General features: G+C 40.3%; 1 protein-coding gene across 5 annotated transcripts in view; it reads left to right on the top strand.

The window, feature by feature from the left end:
* Nucleotides 1–15,318, top strand: part of LOC107556395 (protein CBFA2T1-like) — a 72,385-nt gene that overhangs the window by 23,259 nt on the left and 33,808 nt on the right. The window contains exon 1 of one of the 5 annotated variants that reach the window (XM_016239501.1): nucleotides 3,081–3,429. The exons of the other annotated variants lie outside the window; for them this stretch is intronic. Coding sequence (XP_016094987.1) covers nucleotides 3,420–3,429 — 10 coding nt within the window. The 5' untranslated portion in view covers nucleotides 3,081–3,419. Of the gene's footprint in view, nucleotides 1–3,080; nucleotides 3,430–15,318 lie in introns of those variants that run through there. 5 annotated transcript variants of the gene reach the window in all.

Here is a 15,318-nt window from a genome sequence, read left to right on the forward strand (position 1 = left end):
CTAAATTTGCACAAGATACATATAGAAACTAGTAGTGATGCACCAAAACAAATCTTTACCAAATTGAGTATTTCATTTTCAAAAACTGAAACTGAAAATAAAGTTTTTAAATTAAATTAGGGTAATTGAACTCTTCATGCTGTTCAGGGTGTCCTGTTCTCAAGTGATGTGATAAACCAGTCACAGTGAAGTTCTTCAAGCTGCATCTCATATTATTAAAATTTGTTGGGTATTTCAGCCAAACAAATGTTACATATTGCTACTCTAGCATCATTTTTGTTTTGAACTGCGTCCACATTGCTTACGTTTATTTATTTATTTTTGCTTATCCATGTTGTTTGCATAAAAGGAGAGGGTTATTGGGATCAGGGCATGTCATAGGGCATCCATTCATAGTTATATTTCCAGCATTATACAGACTATTTCACTATAGCTTTATTACAGCGCAAGAGATCAACAGAGGCATTTCCAGCCTGTTTGAGTTTTCATTGATGCCCACTTGTTCGTATTTGTAGCGATTCAACATAAGATACAACATAAGCACTCCTATGTTCGCTGCTTGTTTCCAGTATTTTGCTCCTGCAAGGAGCATCTTCACATGGTTTCTGCTGTCTGTTTTACGCTGTGATTCATATCCTTTTATTGGACAGTCATGCCCTTTAGGTTTTCTTCTGTGAGACAGCAACATACTGGCTGATCTAATGATGGTCTCTACTTTCAAAGTTCCTCCTCCGCTTCTCTTTTTCTGTCTTATTGCAGCCTCTGCAGCTAAGCCGTCGTACAAGCAGATCATCAGAGAGCTCTAATGGCTTCCAGCTGTGTGGAAAATCAAGCCCTTTGGGTTGGGGCGAGAAGCAGACAATGCACAAGAAAAACTAAACTAATTTAGGCCCTTTTTTCAGTGCCAACGGACAACAAAAGACACCGTTCTCCCGGTGTCAATGAGCAGTACAGGTCAAGGGGCAGAGCATGTGGGGACACTGCATGTGTGCAACTCTGTCCCTCTTTTCTAGTTGGGACCTTCACCTCGCAGGGATAGACCATGCAGAAGAGGTATCCATATGCTCGCTGGCTTTTCATGAAGCTCTTAAGCCCGTCAAGAAAAAGCTGGCGCTATTGGTCCTTGGAACACGAAAGAAGTGGAATCCCTTCAGCTCACAGTTTCCTCATCTTGCATTGTCTCGTTCCATCTCTTTCAGTCTGTTAATGCAGCCAACTGCTAAAGCAGGCCTTTATCAAGCCGGCCTGGAAATAAATTCTCTTCCCACCGACTCTGAAAGGGTTGTCACGTTGGTTTAAGGCGAGGGAGGGGACGGAAGGAAGCCACAGAAAAGCCTGAATATTTAGTTTGCTACGTTGCCTCAATAAAATCCTGGACGTAGCTGTTTTTGAGAAATTGGGGATTTTAGAGTCAAGGGGGTGAGTGGACGTGAAGGTGTGTAAGCACTGACGAAAGGAAGCTGAAAGGACATTTTCTCACACACTTCATTGCAGGATATAAATGCAGCCAGCAAGGGTTTGTTTTTTACCTCATGGTAAGTGATCATCCTTGAATTGTTCAATTATGTTTACGTTTACTGAAAGAGCTGCATCAGGCGTCAATGACGAGGTGTTTGAAAGCATTTCTGTCAGTATAGCATTGTTTTTTCTTATACCTTGTAGTACACATTGCCTTTTGTGACTTTGATAGCTACACTGCATTTTACTTCAGTATTTAAAGCTGCAGGAAAAAGCAAATGAGGAAATCTAGCATTGTTGGAGTGTTGGTAATGTTCGTAATTTACATGTGAATGCAACCGCTGCCAATTAAAACAAATCAACTTTGTTTGACGCAATGCCAGTAGGAACTTCCAGAAAAGTAATTCTCTTTTTTTGCCAGTGATTGAACATTTAAGGTACAATTATCTCTAGTATTGTATTATTACCCATGTCTGTGAAACTGTTGGGGTGGTGAATCTCAGGAACTGCCTCTGCCATCGAAATCTCTGTTTTCACCAGTGCTGTTTATCTCAAAGTCACACTGTTCAACCCCCAATGTGGAGAGAGAGGTTGGAGGCTGATGAGGAGAAGGAAATGTGCCACTAAATGTGCAAGAAGGAAAGATCCGTCTCTCCACCCCTCATGTCTTCATCCTTTCCTCTCTCCCTCTCTCCCTCTCTCTATCTCTCTCTCTCTCTAGAGTGTTTCCTCCACATGGAGCTCATCTGCTGTTTAAGGCGACTGGGAGAAATGCCTTCAAGCTGACAGGGGCTGAAAGCCCAGACATATGTTAATCACATGTAGTGATGGCAGTCTGGAAGGGGAGAGAGAGAAACAGCAAAACTGAGAAAGAGAGCAAAAAAAGAATGAGTGCGGGGGGTGAGGGTGTGGGGGGGAGGAGGAAGAGTGCCACTCTAGAGACTTAAAATACAGCAGTAGAGGCAGATGCATGCCTTTGTTTGGACTCTCCAAATTGATTTTTCTTGGTTTTAATGAGGTTGTTCCTGCCGATCCTTGCAAAAAATGGTGGAGGGAGGCTTACTGATGCAGGCAGGACGGCCACATGCCATTATTTTGGATGGATCTGAAGCATTCAGGCATCCACACAGTGAATTTTTAGACAGATGAATCAGGAGGTTGATAACTAAATCTGATAATCTGGACATCACAAACATGAGCAATCATGCTGTTCACCTCACATCTATATTTTCTCATCTGATATGAATGTAGTTGTGAAGTATGAAGTGAATCTGGTTAAGCAGAAGCAGATGTGACTGAACTCAGATTGGTCGGTTGACCAGAAGAAGGTTGTTTTTGCAAGAGTGCTCTTAATTCAAAGCATATGAGAGGACAGATTCACAGCAAATCTCTATATCAAACAGCACAAATCTATCTATCTGTCTAACTATCTATCCATCTATCTATCTATCTATCTATCTATCTATCTATCTATCTATCTATCTATCTATCTATCGTCTCTCCCTCACTCTCACTCTCTTACATGTGCTGTGTTTTGTTTGGCTGCCGCGCATCAGCTGGGAGGGGTCAGTGGAGGAGGTGGAGAGCGTGTGTGTGTGTGTTTGTGAGCGCGCATTTGCGTGCACTCTAGCTGTCATTGTCTCAGTCTACGGGCTCAGAGAGCAACCGTGTGCAGGATAACGCGAGGCCCCAGTGGCCACACGTGCCCTCGTTAGTACAGGGCATCCCTGGAAGCAGAGCAGAATGAGAGGCAGGTCTCCATCTGTCACTCTCAGGCTCTGAAAGCAGGAGGACAGGCTGCTCGACTCTCGCTCAGACCTGGTGTACCGGCCTCGGGGTCCTGTGTCACCCCCTGCCCCTCGCAGAGCACAGAAAGACTCAGAGATTAAGATTACAGGAAAGCTGTCAGAAATAGAGAAAATAGCCTGGACTCTTTGATATCCAGTTTGTCTCCATCATCCATGATGCCAGGTGAGATTGGGAAGCTTTCAATGTGTGTGACTGGAAATTGTGCATCTTAAAATACAGAAGTGGACTATATAAGGCAATTTGTGCCTTTTTGCCTTTATTGATTGCTCTTGTAAGAAAAGTAAGTGCATAAACCTTATTCAAATAATATACTTTTTTTTTAATTGATGCATTTATTGTTTATGTGAGATCCCAGTGTTTTTTTATTTTATTTTATATATACAGCTGATGTCTTTTTCTGATAAGCTAAGATGAATGGAATCTCTACCTTGCAAGGGAATGCTGATAAACTAGAAACATTTGTTTATAGAATCCAATAATACAGAGCTCAATAAAAAGTTTTTTTGTTTTTTTTTTGCTGTTTTTTCTGCTGTCATGCACACGTTTTACTTATTTTATTTTACATTAAATGTATTTTATTGATTGATTGATGCAAAATGTTTTTAATTTGCAGTAATAGCTGTCAATTCTGCAGCTATAATGTAACTCCATGATAGCTAAATCCATGCACACAGTATTGCATGAAAATGATAATGTATGATCAAAACATAACAAGCCCTTTTCAATAAGCCTTCCAAGACTATCACAAAGCTATTAGCCTTTTAACTTTACCATAGTCACTTAGATACAGTTGGCAACATTTCATTTATCACAGAAAACCAAACATTTATTTTCACAATACATAACAGTTCAAATACAAGACCAATAAATGTAAGATGTGGAAACAATGCAGCAATGACCTGATGGTCCATCAAATCTCTCTCACATCCTCATTGTTGAGCCCTGTTCAGGAAGATCAGAGATCTGTTCTAGAAAGAGTAAAATCACTGTACAGGAGCTTGAAAGTAAAGAAAGCAGACTGAGAGAAAGAAAATGAGAGAGGAGAGTTGCAGAGGGCAGCTGGCGTGCTGTGTGTGTGCAGGCTGCAGGGAGATCTCAGTGCGGCTCTTCACAGATGGTGTTGTGAGACAAGCTCTGTTGGCACTGCTGCTCTCCTGTGTACCATGGCCACTACCTCTCTGCCAGCCAACCCGTCTGGTGCCCACCTCTCCAACTCCCCCTCTCCATCTACCCACCCTCGACTTCTTTTTCTGTTTGTTTCTCATTCTAAACTTGCTTGTGTAACGTTGTCTGTGTATTTGGCTCAGTGTAACTGTGGTGGCTTTTCAGACTCGAGTCTGAATGATGGTTGATATCGTATTCAAATCTTCTAGGAGTTATGGATGGTTGCATTTCTACATTTGTGCTTTTTTAGGAACAGTATATGAACCAAAGAATGTCTTTATTCTCTTCTTCAACGTGTCTATTTCATGCTTTTTTTCTCACTGAATGTTGCGGATTTGATCTGGGTTTTCAATTGATTCTTTTCAAACGGCCAATTGAAACGTGTTTGTGAACATTGGCCTTTATGTGAACCATGTGTTTATGAATTGTGTGTGCATGTGTAGAATTGTTCGAGGAAGCTCTGGAGGAAGCAGCTGTAAGCAGGCACGTGTGCCAGGTCAGGGACACTTGAGCAGAACTGACATTGGGTTATTTCGGACACCCATCTGCACTGGAGCTACTGTTCCTCCAGGCCGCCGCCACGGACAATCTGTTCACTCGCTGGCAGAGTGCCAAACACAGTGCCGTCCATCTGTGGCAGGGACTGAAGCTCTCAGTGCTGAGCAGAGCTTGGCTCCTTCCTCTGCGCATGTAGTTTTATAGCTTTTTAGTTAGCAAGAGAGTTTTCGTCCATGCGTGTTTTTAAAGCATGTTCTCAGTTTGCAATAATATGCTGCCGTAATGAGATAAAGGTCATTCTTTTTGGTAATATGGAAACATGGAGAAGCTCCTGTAGTTTTGTAGCTTTTTTGTTATCAACAATGTTTTCATACAGTATATGTTTAACACAGGTAGGGTTGGGCGATGTCTACCAAATTGGCATCGGACGATGTCTACAGTGAAACATCGTGATGGACGATGACATCGGGGGGCCGAGGCCGGGGCGGGGTTAGGGGTGTGCCAGAAGCGTGAAACAAATAATGCGTTATACGGAGCCACTAAAAGGTTAGCCGTTTGCTAGCGGTAGCCTGTTGCATTACAGTACATGAAAGTTCACTTACCACATACACAAAGTAAGGAGAAAGTTAATGGGGAGCAGAGCTCGCGCAGTCGGCTCTCGAGGGGCTGATAAGCGCTCCGCTCTCACCGGGCACGCTCCGCTACGTCACCCCGCCCGTGACGTCTCGCCCATCCATTGGACTGATTACACGTGTGATTCAGAGCGTGGTCACGCTGTAGGTGTTCCTTTAGCGTTTCGACGCAGCATCTCGTTCCCTTCGAGGAACCATGGTTACATGCGTAACCTGGAGACGTTTTTTACAATACATTTGTATCTCACTTTCTCAGTTCTCAATACATTGATGCTGCATTATGGTACTATAACAAGAGAAAGGTCTTCTATTGGGTAATATGGAAATAACCTTTCCTCCTGTAGTCTTGTAGTTTTTTTGCGTTTTTGTACGTTTTCTGATGCACTTTGTCAGTTTGCAATATTTTACTTGTGTGTTAAGCTGTTGTAGCTGTTGTAATCAGACTGCACCTAAAACGGTTGCATTTGCAAGTTTTTCTGTATAAATTTACGTTATGACTTAAAAAATTGCATGTAATGCCTTTTTTCATGATTGTTTTGCAATCACATCTTTTGTTAAGTTTACGGAACACCTGCTAAAAGCAGCTCCAGTTGTGGCAGCTTGAGAGAGATCGAAAATGACGGAGACGTGCAAAGTAAAAGTGCAGAAAAGCAGTGTCTATTTCATGCACAACTTGAACAAACTATGACAGGTAGACAGGTAAACTGTGTGGATTTTAGCAATATAATATATATTGTTATGGTCCATGATATTGGCACAGATTCTGTGTAATAATGTAATAAATGTGACTGTATAATTCTCAAGTTGGAAAAGATGTTTAGTTCCCACTTTAAGTGAACCTTAGTTCCCAGGACATCTACTAGATGGATTAAAATGCTGATAAAGACGAGAAAAGATGAAACGTAAACACATGGCAATATGACTGAAATGTTAAAGTGTTAAAAAATAATAAACATGTTTATTCTGTGGCACTTAAAAAAATTATTTGACGCCTAATTTTGTTTCTTATAGGAGCCAATGGCTCCTTAATTGATTTAAAAAATTTTGTCTGAGCCCTGCGAGATAAAGCTTGTTCTCTTGGGTAATATGAAAACAACTATCTCTACCTCTAGCTTTGTAACTGTTTTGTTAGAGACACTGTTGTATAAGATGCAATTTCTTTTTTTCTTTTTTTTTTGCCTAGTATGGCAACAAGGCTTTTGACCCAAGTTTAAGCATTAAAGACAGCCTCTCTAGAGTGTATTTAGTCATTAAGAAGCCACTCAGTGATGGCGGCCAATCGGTTGAGGGGGGTCACGCTGTAGGTGTTCCTTTAGCGTTTCGACGCAGCATCTCGTTCCCTTCGAGGAACCATGGTTACATGCGTAACCTGGAGACGTTTTTTACAATACATTTGTATCTCACTTTCTCAGTTCTCAATACATTGATGCTGCATTATGGTACTATAACAAGAGAAAGGTCTTCTATTGGGTAATATGGAAATAACCTTTCCTCCTGTAGTCTTGTAGTTTTTTTGCGTTTTTGTACGTTTTCTGATGCACTTTGTCAGTTTGCAATATTTTACTTGTGTGTTAAGCTGTTGTAGCTGTTGTAATCAGACTGCACCTAAAACGGTTGCATTTGCAAGTTTTTCTGTATAAATTTACGTTATGACTTAAAAAATTGCATGTAATGCCTTTTTTCATGATTGTTTTGCAATCACATCTTTTGTTTAGTTTACGGCACACCTGCTAAAAGCAGCTCCAGTTGTGGCAGCTTGAGAGAGATCGAAAATGACGGAAACGTGCAAAGTAAAAGTGCAGAAAAGCAGTGTCTATTTCATGCACAACTTGAACAAACTATGACAGGTAAAGCTGTCAGCTGTGTGGATTTTAGCAATATAATATATATTGTTATGGTCCATGATATTGGCACAGATTCTGTGTAATAAACAATTCTTTGTGACTGTATAATTCTCAAGTTGGAAAAGATGTTTAGTTCCCACTTTAAGTGAACCTTAGTTCCCAGGACATCTACTAGATGGATTAAAATGCTGATAAAGACGAGAAAAGATGAAACGTAAACACATGGCAATATGACTGAAATGTTAAAGTGTTAAAAAATAATAAACATGTTTATTCTGTGGCACTTAAAAAAATTATTTGACGCCTAATTTTGTTTCTTATAGGAGCCAATGGCTCCTTAATTGATTTAAAAAATTTTGTCTGAGCCCTGCGAGATAAAGCTTGTTCTCTTGGGTAATATGAAAACAACTATCTCTACCTCTAGCTTTGTAACTGTTTTGTTAGAGACACTGTTGTATAAGATGCAATTTCTTTTTTTCTTTTTTTTTTGCCTAGTATGGCAACAAGGCTTTTGACCCAAGTTTAAGCATTAAAGACAGCCTCTCTAGAGTGTATTTAGTCATTAAGAAGCCACTCAGTAATGGCGGCCAATCGGTTGAGGGGCAGTCATTGCCTGGAGCTACGCCTCAGTTCCTTGTACTGAAAGCCATTAGCAGACTGTTGCCAGTGCCACAATCATGCGCACACACACAGAAAAGCGCTCAGGGTGGAAGTGCCCTGACGTAAGGTCATACTCCACCATCTCCTGCGTCTCCTGCCTGCCAGATGTGACTCGAATCATTTTTAAGGTCTCGTGGAGGGGAAGAGGAGGAGGGAGGGAGAGACAGAAAAAGAGACAGTTTGTGTGTGTGCACAGTAATTGGGCCGGGGAGTTGGGGGGGGGGTAGTTGTTTTCTGAATCTGGTTCTACTTAGTAAATCTCCATCCAGGACTGCGTTTCATAAATTGTCGACATATTTTTCTGCGCAGTGGACTTAACTCACTCTAATTTTGAACACATGGCTTCTGTCATGTGATATTTTCAAAACATTTGCAGACAAAGGTCCCAGCAGAAATAAACCGTCATTCTGCCGCCAGGGTCTTTCTTTTTTCTCGCTATCACCCCCCCTCCCCTTCTCCTCTGTGCCTGTCAGTTATTATTTTATCAAGTAGCTGTGTTTTCAGTTAGCGAGAGCAATATATTAGTAGCTCACATTTTTGAGTGTTGTAAAGTAGCATTTTGTTCATGTAAAGCTTGAGCCTCTTTATTATCTGTCGAAAATTGATTTGGCATCCACCGCCGTGGGCTCGACTCGTCCTAGCATCAGAGACTTTGCAACACTTTTGTTGCCAAGTGTGGAGAGACATCCGTTCGTAGCTGCCACAGCCAGTGAGATTAAGTGGCTGAAATGAATAAAGTGAACAAGTTGATAAAGGCCTGCAATTTGCAGGTTTGAGTGGTGCTGAGGGCAATGAGCAGAGTGCAAAGGTAATTGCAGACTGCTTGAGTTGCAGGAGAGGACAGGAGCTGTATATGGATACGGATGAAGCATCTGACGTGTGTTCTCGTAGCATTCTGAGAACCTCCAGGGCTCTCTGTGGAAACCTCATGAAGTTCTCTGGCTTCTTTCAGTTTAGACTTCTGTTAGGCTGTCAGTAGTTGCATGTTGTTGACCAATATGGGTTATTCAGTGGCTAATATGTTGCTGATATATTCATAATATGATTTAATGTCAGTGTACCCAAATATACTTACAATTGATAAAATGATATGGCCACATATGCGACGACCAGTCAGTTTGATGTTTCTCTTTAATTAAAAAAAATAACCTTTTATACAAAAGCTTATGCTTAAATGTTCATCATAAGTTTTGTAGACAAATTCAAATTGTGCTTACATGTGACTTTCTTTACGAAACTAATATTGATATTTTATCAAAAGGGTAAGTTTTCATTAAAAGTGTCAAGTTTTGATAACTGTTATTTTAAAGTGTAGAAATTAGTGATAATAATGAATGAGTAGATGTATCAAAATGTTTGAATGATGGTGCATTTACCAAAGTCAGCAGATGAGATTAAATGGAGAGCAAAAGAAGACTTTTGTATGTCTCATTAACCTCACACTTACCCCAGAAAATAAAAACTCTAACAATCCTTTAACAATCTAACAATCCATTAATCTTGGGAGAATCTAATGAGAAATATTTAAGGTCATATTTAATATATCTCCCTTTTGGCAAATCTGAGTGCAGTGTAAGACGTGTTTGAGATCTCTTCTTAATCATTTACTTTCCATCATCTCATTGCTCTCTAGGAGAAAAAAAAAGATATTCAAGAGATCTCATATTTGACTTTATTTTCATGTCTATTTTTATGTTTCATGTCTATTTTTTTTTTATGGGAAACTTGTGAGACAAAGTTGACTCCATGAAGTCTCATGAGCTGTTAAAAGATACATAAAAACATTCCAAAACAAAGAAATGTTGATAAGGCTGATTGTAGATTCTGGAATGGACACAAGAGGAAAGTACCACTTGTATTAATCTGCCAAGTTACAATCTCAAAATGGCCAGATATTGCTCAATGTATATCAGTCTATCACAAGATATGAACGTCAACTTTTTCAGGCCATGTGACATTCTGTTTACAGTGTTGGGAGTAACGCATTACAAAAGTAATAATATTACAGTAGTATATTACGTTTTGCTGTAACGCAGTAATATAACGCATTACTAATCAAATTTGGGTAATATTATTACTCGTTACAAACTCAGTAACGTAAGTTACAACAACATATTACTAACACCGCAAAACAGCACCAGAGAAAAAATTCCGCGGGTAAAATAGTTTGTCTATCTTCTGTTGCTGGAATTAGATGGTTAAGTTGACTGCAGAGACGGATTTTACATTTGTGAGATGGACACACTCCTGTTATTTTCAGTTTATCGGAGAAAAGGATAAGAATGCTTAGCAATATGTGCGACACCAAACTCTCAACATGGAGAAATAGCACGAGTAAAACCTGGAAACACCTGGACTGGTGCCACTAATAGTAAGCTATCGGAGAGAGCTGCGGGGTCAGAGAAGAGAAAAAAAGTTTAACTGAAAATAACAAAATCTGTTTTTGTTAAATCATAGTCTATATGACTATGGGCATAGTCATATAGACTATGATTTTTTTTTTTTGTTAAACTGTGAGGATAATTCAAATTTAGGCTATTAGTTTAGGCTACTCCTCATTGAGAATGTTTTTTAATGCCGAATGAGAGAGGTAGGCTACACAATAACGCCGTTTGCTTTCAGTTTGGCATTGAATTAGCTAATTAGTTTTGGCTTGTTTAGCAACTTATATTTTTTCATTCTTGTTTTCTTCTGAAACCGTTCAAATTTGCCTATAGGCTAGGTATTGTGTTTATTGTTTGTACATTATAACATTTCGCTTTATTTACCGGTGTTATTTATGAATGTAATAATGTGGTTTCTGCTTATCTGTGTTTAACCTAAACAACAACGTAACATTAATGTAGACCTACATACCGGCATCTAAATATGATTTTATAATTGTATGCTATATAGACCTACCACATTACCCTCCACTGGGTGTAGAATGAGCAGCAATAAACTACATTTTGGTATTTTATAATACTTCTGTTGATATTTTGGTGAAAGTAACTCAAAAGTAGTGTAACGCATTACAATTCAGAGACAGTAATATTGTAATTTAACTAATTACTTTCAAAAGACAGTAACTAGTAATATATAATGTATTACATTTTGGAAGTAACTTGCCCAACACTGTCTGTTTATGTGATGTTGTTTTCACCAAACAAACTTTTTCAACGACAGAGTGTTGCTTGTGGACCAAGCACAAATCCCACAAGGACGTGTGTGACTTTAACCTACACGCTGCTAATGAGGGACACGGTGAAAAACACAGCAGTGTTGGTGGATAGCCAGTTAAAACCATGTGTCTAGGTGCTGAGCCATATTGCATGTGCAGTCTTTCTCTGTTTCTCTCTCTCTTTCTCCCCGCTTTTCAGCTGGCATCTGCTCATGCCAGGAAGCTGAGTGAGTCATTGACTTGAGAGTTGGACGAGCTTCATACTAACGTTTGAGAGCACTAATCTCAGTATGAAAGGCCTTTTATTGAAAAATGCTTTAATTCTGCCTCTCTAGATTAGAAGTCAGTAAATAATTATTTACTGTTTGTTCAAAAGATGCTGGAAATTGCAGTTGTGCTTGTAGTGTAATGGCAAAACCTTAATTGTTCCCATTTCAATTATGATTGTCTGTGTGTAGATGAGGCACGAGAGAAGATTACAAGTGTTTTTTTATGCGAGTTCCCCTGTGAGGTCTTTCACTCTCACAGCCTTTAAGGATTTATCCTTTTCCTCTTTTTTTAAAGTCTGGCAACATGATACTGCACAAATCTCTGCGATTTCAACGGATGCGTAACGGCAACTGTGAATCACTTTTATTGTTCCTCTACACTTGTTTTCTTCCTCTGCGCTTCATGCCAGTGGGGCCTTATTTCAACAGATGGTTAAAACAGACGCTGAGATAAATCCATTTTGAAGAAGAGGACGAAGGAAAAAAAAGTGGCTTCCATTCTAAACGCTGCATCTGTTTTTATTGGTCAGTCTTTTTTTTTTTCCTTTGACGCAAGACCATATTTTGAAATGGATCAGCAGATGGCTCCCGGCCTTTCCTATTTACTGCAGAAATGCTCCAGGAACGCATTATCTCACATTATAGCCACACTGTAAAACTAACAGTGCCCACTCGTCAGTATCCACTTAAGTCGGCACGACTGGCATCAAAGTGGGTAGCTATAGTGTGAAATCACTTTCTTTTAAAGGTTACTGCCAACAGTGCGTTTAAGAGGTGGAGTGATTCATTCATCTGTTGTAATCCAGAAATAACATCTCGGTTGGGCGTGCTGCGGAAAGAGCCTGACGGACGAGTGCAATCTTTTTAAATATCGGAGTGCACAGGTTGCTGTGTGCTGCGGTTGGTGGTTGGGTGGATTGGTAACTCTTGAGTGAGCACAGACTGATGCAGGTCCCTTCAGCACGCGCATCATTTGATGGGATGGAATGGAACGTTGGCACACCACCTGGCGCTGGCCAAGTGGGGCTCGGGAAAACAATTGCGCCTAGGGAGAAGCCTTGAAAAGTGAGGGCTCGGGGAGAGAGGGAACGAGATGAAGAGGAAGATGGAGATCCAAAGGGACAGGCTTTGTTGCAGGGAAAATGAGCGGAATAAGTATTGGGAATGAGTTCCAGGAAGGTGGGGGCATCCATACATCTTCCCTGACAAGCCGGCAGGGTTTGATGGGCCACGCTCCGTGCGCCGTTCCATCTGGCAGAGATGATTGCATGATGCATCGGCGTGCACAAGTTCATAATGTATTCATACCAACGCAATACACTCTCCCAGTTCACCCTCGGCCTCGGATACCTTAGACGGCATCTGAATTCCAATTATCCGAAGAGTCTATGTTTTCTCTCTCTCTCTCTCTCGTTCTCACCACATTACTGACTTCTTCATCTTTAATGCACAACATCTCTGAAGCGCAGCAGCTGGTTGTAACGGCACCTTCGTCATCTACTTTCACAGCGCTATCTGTCCCACGAGACGTCTCCCGTGAAAGGTGTTCTTTATCTTTGCCTCCCGCACCTTGTGACCCTGATCTGTTGAGCGCAAGTCCGCTATAAGCAGCTATCTTGTCGGCATTAGTATGCAGCTGGTCCGTGCGCCGTTCCATCTGGCGGAGATGATTGCATGATGCATCGGCGTGCACAAGTTCATAATGTATTCATACCAACGCAATACGCTCTCCCAGTTCACCCTCGGCCTCGGATACCTTAGACGGCATCTGAATTCCAATTATCCGAAGAGTCTATGTTTTCTCTCTCTCTCTCTCTCTCGTTCTCACCACATTACTGACTTCTTCATCTTTAATGCACAACATCTCTGAAGCGCAGCAGCTGGTTGTAACGGCACCTTCGTCATCTACTTTCACAGCGCTATCTGTCCCACGAGACGTCTCCCGTGAAAGGTGTTCTTTATCTTTGCCTCCCGCACCTTGTGACCCTGATCTGTTGAGCGCAAGTCCGCTATAAGCAGCTATCTTGTCGGCATTAGTATGCAGCTGATTTGCTTCCTGTGGCTTTGGCATGTCATGCTTCACGTTAGTGGGCACAGCTTTTCTCAGAGGAGCAAAAACAATGTTCCTATGGGGGAGAAACCTGAACTTCCTGTATCCCTACAGGAATATAAGGCTGAATCAATGATGATTAAACTAACACGCTAAGTGAATAAGCAACTTTAGCTGGCGTGTGGGAAGATGGATGTAGTTGCAGCTTTACCGTTTTTCACAATGACACAAAAGTGGAGATGCATTGGCGTGATTCTTAAATTCATAACGTGTTTGCACATGGGGAGGGCTGCCTCAGAAACAACCTATGCATTTTTTAGAACACAACAAGAAAATTAATGAGATTATTTGTGACCTTCTTTTTCCTCACGTACTGCATGTGTACACAGATGTCTGTTTTACCCACTGTGGAATGAGCTGAACATTATTGTTTGTGTAGTGAGTGATGTAAGAGACATGTAATTCGAGCTGTGGGCGTCAAACATATGAACAGTCTCATGTTATTTTCTGGTTACGTTATCTGAAGAAAAGATCTAACACAGGGTGCATGTATGAAAGGAGCAGACCAGACTAATGGATTAATAATATGTTTTTTTATATATATATATCTAGGATACAAAAGTGCAGACTATTATCTTAAAGCTTATAATATTTTAAACTGGAAAATTTGGCCATTATCCATTCCGGCACATTAACCAGGCCATAGTTCGTTAGTTAACTGTTTAGTTGGCTTGTTTTGGATTTCTATGTAATATTATGTGTAGATAATGTACTATTTAGTCTAATTGTCTCCATGAAACAAATTTTTTTTTATCAAATAAAAACCAAGTAAAAATGGGAAACATAATTCTGTGTTTACAGAAGAGACTGTTTAGGGATGGTGGATATTATTATTCAATATATATATAAATACTATTTAGAGGGCCATTAAATTGCAAAGAGTTGATTTTTTTCATTGAACTTCATGGAAGACTGTTGAAATAGACAGCATGTACAGCTGACTGTTTAGATCCTTGAGGCAAACTGACTAACTTACCCTGAAAGATGTGACTCAGTTCTGCACCAAATCATGCTGGTCTTTAGTAGTGGTCTCATAAAATAGTGTGAAAGTTTGTTATTCCTCTTTGACTTCTGTGTGTGTTTTTACATGCATATTGGTTATATAAGCACAAATATGTAAGGGAAGCAGCTAGAAGAGCCAGTCACGTCTTAGCAAGATGTTCACTGCCACTGTTGGGTCGTGAAAAATGACCAGGTGTGGAATGAAGATGAGCGAGTCAGTGCTTTCTAATGCTCAGTTTGGCGTGCCATTTAATGCCGATCCATATTACTCAAGAGCTCTTTTGAAAAGCAATAAAAGACCTTGCTGAACAGGAAAATGGAAAGCACGTCATCGTCCTTCCTGGGAGCCACATTAAATCTCTTGCTGCATCAATATCCGTGGTGGCCTGCTGAATATTCATCTGTGACGTTCGTCCGCCAGTTTCCCGTTTTGAAAGGCAAGGTAAATGCCAAACAAATGTACTCTGTGCGTTAACTGTGCGCAGATTAACTTTATGAAATCAGGGCAGGATGGATGTGCACTCTGGTATGTTTTTGAGCCTGTTTAAAATGCAAAATTGCTTCTTTTCCACTCCAAGTGGGAACTCATTTGAATTGAGTTATGTAGTAATATATTATGTAGTAATGTAGTTATATATGTAGAGAGTTATATATATATATATATATATATATATATATATATATATATATATACAGTGGGGCAAAAAAGTAT

Source organism: Sinocyclocheilus grahami, unplaced genomic scaffold (genome assembly GCF_001515645.1).
Source record: "Sinocyclocheilus grahami isolate Dianchi unplaced genomic scaffold, SAMN03320097.WGS_v1.1 scaffold566.1, whole genome shotgun sequence".
Lineage (NCBI taxonomy): Eukaryota > Metazoa > Chordata > Actinopteri > Cypriniformes > Cyprinidae > Sinocyclocheilus > Sinocyclocheilus grahami.